We start from the raw sequence: 4,254 nt of genomic DNA, 5'->3' as shown, positions 1-4,254 counted from the left end.
CCGCTCTCGGCCTTGTGCTGGGCCTCGATGGCTGAGAGGTCGAAGGAGCGGCTGGTCTGCTTCATGGACGCGCCGCCCGCGGCCCCGCTGGCGCCGGTCGCGTCGTCCAGGCCGCCCTCGCCCTTGGGGCCTGGTGCGTGAGTGTGCGCATGTATTTGTGTGTGTGAGTGCGTACCTTTTAGTGTGTGTGTGTGTGTGTGTGTGTGTGTGTGTGTGTGTGTGTGTGTGTGTGTGAGTGTGCGTAGACGCGCGCGTGTGGATATGCTGAGCGCAAGGGCGTCGGCGGTGCGAGCGAGCAGGCGATGAGGTCAAGGCACCAGCGCGTGCATTTGCAATCGGGGGGCTGCGCCGAAGGCATCTGCGGCCGCAGTGTGGTGCGGCGGGCCGCCGCGCGCCGCTTGCGCGCGCGGGGCCTGCAGCGGCTGCGCACCGCCCTGCAGCGAGACGGGCCCCAGCTGCCCGTCCTTCCACTCGTACAGCGCCATGCCCACTGGGCCCTCCAGCAGCGGGACCACCTGCGCGCACGACGCGGCGCAACGCGTGCCGGCCCGTGGGTGCAGGATTGGAACTCGGCAAATCGGGGGCGTCGCAGGGCCCGCCCAAGTGGTCGCACAGAGCTCTCCCCTGCTGCTCGTGTTGCGCGGCGTGCGCGCCCGAGGCCACCCCTGGACGGGCTACGAGGCCGCCGGCACCGCACGGGGGTGCCCATGCGCGCTGCACCAAGGCCGCCCGCCCAGCCGTCCGCCCAGCCGCCCGCCGCGCCGCAGGCGGCGGGGCCCGTGCAGGGGCTGCCCTCTCGCGGCAGCGGGCAGCACTTTTGGTGGGGTGGGGGGAGAGGTCGGGGGGGAGGGGCGCCCACCTGCTCCAGGAACTGTGAGACCTCGGGCGTGGTGTTGTGGCGCCCCAGGGCCACGTTGCTCTCGTACCGCTCCCAAAAGTGGAAGACGTTCTCCTGCGGACCAGGGGCGGCGCGCGGGGCAGGGGCGAGGTGCGCAGTGCAGTGCAACTGAGGCGTCGGGCGCGCGGCGCGTAGTGCGGCGGCCGCGGCGCGGCGAGCGGGCAAGGGCCCGCGCCGCTTGCGGTGGCATTGGTTGGGGCTGATTAGGGCGGCCGCCCTCCGGCGGCGAGCGCCTTGGTTGAATCCGCACGTACGGGCGCGGCAGATCTCAACCCTTGTGAAGGCGCCCGCCCCAAGGGCCGCGCTGTGGCCGTGTGCCCCCGCGGCGCGGCGCCTCCGCCCCGCTCTGCACCCCCGCCCCCTCACCTCCCACCGATCCTTGGCGCATTCAAAGGCCTTCACGCCGCTGGTAGGGTCGCCCATTCGCGCCTCGCTGAACGCGGTCACGTCGGCGCACATCTTGTGCACTTTGTCGATCATATCCGGCTGCGCCACCAGCGTCTTGCTGCAGCAGATCTCGCGGCGCGACTTGGCCTTGATGGCCGCAGACACCGTGAGGAGGCGGCGGCCCGCCACGGCCGCGTGGGCGGCGGGGGCGCGCGCCAGCGGAAAGCTGCCGCCGCGGCGCCCCCGGAGCGGGGCGCCTTGCCGCTGCTGCTGCTGCTGCTGCTGGAGGCCCAGGGGTGCCATGAGACCTTGTGCTATAGAGGCCCGCTGTGTTGCAGGGCTGCCGCCCAGAGGCGTGTCGAACGACTTCGGAAAAAAGACAATCCGAAAGCGCACTCGGTGACAGAAAGCAGAGCGGGAGCTCAGAGCGATGGAAACACAGAGCAATGTTGAGATCTTGGCTGTGTATATAGCGGGCGCGCATATACGTGTGCCGGCAGCTGAAACGACCTGACTAGTCACCGATTTTGTTGCTGCTGCACCGGCAGCCAAGTCCCTGGTGTCTGGCCCGCGCTCGCTCTTCCAGGCGGCTCGGTTGATAACCCATTCCGTAACTAGCCTGTCAGCAGCCATGAACCTGACCCGTGCGAGCGGTGCCATTCAGGTCTGGTTTGTGTTGAGCGCGGCACCCGGTCCCCGAACGCGCATTGCTGGCTCGAGCAATGCAGAATGAATACTTACAATACACATGAACGCGCAGGGCGCCGGAGCGAGGGTGCAAAGATGCACGCCCATCGCCACAAGGTAGGCTCCGGAGGCCACACACTTGCTGCATGCTGTCGGCGAGGGCCCCCACTGACCCCGTTCAATGCGCCTTTCTATACAGGGCATCTAGGAAGAGGACTCAGGCGTTCAAAGGCGCGCGCAAGCTCAACGTGCAGGCTGCCGCGGCCGAGACCAGCAGCGATCCCGCTCCGGCCCCGAAGCAGCAGCGTCAGGGTGGCCGCGCCCAGAGGGTCGTGACCGTTCCGATTGCCGGTCTCAAGCCTGGTGATGAGCTCCAGGGCACCGTGGTGCGTGGCTGTGAAAACGCGCGGCAGGCGTGCCGCGCGCCCTGCTGCCGCGCACGCTGCGCTGCGCCGCACGCCTCGCCCTGCAAGCCCATTGCCCAGCCGCCGCCTGCTAATGGCATTGTTGCAATGCAACCTATCAACTGCAGCGGTCGGTGGAGGCGTATGGCGCGTTTGTCGACGTCGGCTCCGAGTCTGATGGCCTGGTGCACGTGTCCCAGCTGTCGGTGAGCGGCCAGCCAGAGCTGGGCCAGGTCGCAGGCGCAGCGCCCAATGTGCGGCGCGCCTCACAAGATATGGCCTGCTGCAGCGCTGAGACGGCAACTAGGCAGCGCGGCTGTGGTGGCGGGGCCGCCCGGGCAGCGGTCAAAGCGGCAGGGGGGGCGGGGGACCGCAGGGGTGTGGCTGTGGGCGGCGGTTGCGCCGTCACATGGCAAGTGGCTGGGCAAGAGCAGCAGCACTCCACCGTTGAAATGGAGATAGGAGGATGTTTACGCGGAGAATTGGGACCAGCAGCATGTCGAGAAGCCCCCATCCCCGGCAGTCTGCAGCGGGTGTCGGGAAACCAACACAACCGGTGCAGCCCCCTACTGCTGTCGCCACACCAGTGTCATCGGGCCCCTTGCCGCCCCAGCCCCCCCCCCCACACACTTACACCCACATGCACACATTTACACACACACACACACCTATGACACCTGACACACCCACCATAGGACGGCTACGTCAAGAACGTGGCCGACGTGGTCAAGGTCGGTGCCTCGGTCAAGGTCAAGGTGTTGACCGTCGACCCCGCGCAGCGCCGCCTCGCCCTTACGATGAAGGGCCTGGGCAACGCCCCCGCCGCGCGCGCCGCGCCCTCCGCGGACGCCTTTGACGCTGGTGAGCCCGCCGCGGCGGCGGCGCTGGGTCCGGCTGGCGCACGCGTGCGCGCGCGCGCGGCGCCCGTTTCTTGGGCGCCCCCTGGGCACAGCTGGTGGCGGAGGTCGCAGCCGCGACGCCGTTCCGCCCGCCACCCCCGCCAATCGGCACCCCCGCTCCCGCCCTCATCAACACACCCCGGCCGCGTCCCCTTTTGATGGCGTCGACAGCATCCCAACCGAATCCCAACCGCCGCCCCGCCCCCCAGAGGACGCCGCCGACGCCGAGGAAGCCGAGGAGGCGTTTGCGCTGGAGGCCGGCGACGTGGCGCTGGACGGCGTGGTGTACCGCGTCGACGAGGACGATTACGAGGCGGAGGGCTACGAGGAGGGCGACGAGTACGAGGCTGAGGCCGAGGGGGAGCTGGCGCTGATCGCGGCGCTGGAGAACAGCATCGTGGAGGTGCGTGTGTTCGTGTGTGTTCATGCGGTTTGTGTGTGTGTGTGTGTGTGTGCGTGTTTTGGCTTTGGGCGCGTTTGTGTGTGGGGATGTTTGTTTGTGATGGGTCCACAGGTGTCCTTGTGTCTTGTCCGTAGGCGGGGAAGGGGCACAGTGGGCAGGGGCCGAGGCAGAAGGGGAGGTCGAGGGGGTGTGGCAGGGGGCGGTTTGAGAGCGCGCATGCTCGCGCTCGACTCGCCAGCCGCCCCCAAACACCACCCCTGGGCCCCAAAACTACACCGCCGACAGGGCAAGGTGACCGGCGTGGAGGACTTTGGCGTGATCGTCGAGTGGACCTCCGCCGACGGCGCCAAGCGCAGCGGCCTGCTGCACGTCAGCGAGATGCGCGCCCCCGCCGCCGCGGCCGAGGCCGAGCTCGGGGCCGACGCCGCCGCCGCTGACGAGGAGGCCGAGGAGGGCGAGGACGCGGGCGGCCTGCTGGCTGACGAGGGGGAGTACAGCGCTGAGCAGTACGTTGACGTGGGCGGCATCGACAAGCCGTCCCGCTACTACAACGTGAGTGCCTCGGGGGAAGGGGGG

At 69.0% G+C, this 4,254-nt stretch overlaps 2 protein-coding genes across 2 annotated transcripts in view; one reads left to right on the top strand and one right to left on the bottom strand.

Moving 5' to 3' along the window:
* The window catches only part of MNEG_12190 (hypothetical protein), a gene marked incomplete at both ends in the record, with an annotated part of 2,266 nt that extends 678 nt beyond the window's left edge, over positions 1-1,588 (bottom strand). The window contains 4 exons of the mRNA XM_014039338.1: positions 431-515; positions 698-814; positions 860-952; positions 1,265-1,588. Coding sequence (XP_013894792.1) covers positions 431-515; positions 698-814; positions 860-952; positions 1,265-1,588 — 619 coding nt within the window. The remainder of the gene's footprint in view (positions 1-430; positions 516-697; positions 815-859; positions 953-1,264) is intronic.
* Positions 1,589-2,068: 480 nt separating this feature from the next.
* On the top strand, positions 2,069-4,234 carry MNEG_12189 (hypothetical protein; the record flags this gene model as incomplete). Its single annotated transcript, XM_014039337.1, has 6 exons — positions 2,069-2,089; positions 2,505-2,582; positions 3,072-3,237; positions 3,485-3,678; positions 3,964-4,169; positions 4,213-4,234. The coding sequence occupies 6 exons, from the start codon at positions 2,069-2,071 to the stop codon at positions 4,232-4,234; spliced, it is 687 nt and encodes a 228-aa protein (XP_013894791.1).
* Between the last annotated feature and the right edge of the window lie 20 nt (positions 4,235-4,254).

This window comes from Monoraphidium neglectum, assembly GCF_000611645.1.
Source record: "Monoraphidium neglectum strain SAG 48.87 unplaced genomic scaffold scaffold03113, whole genome shotgun sequence".
Lineage (NCBI taxonomy): Eukaryota > Viridiplantae > Chlorophyta > Chlorophyceae > Sphaeropleales > Selenastraceae > Monoraphidium > Monoraphidium neglectum.
Note: the sequence above shows the minus strand (reverse complement) of the source record. Positions and strands in the feature narration are given on the sequence as shown.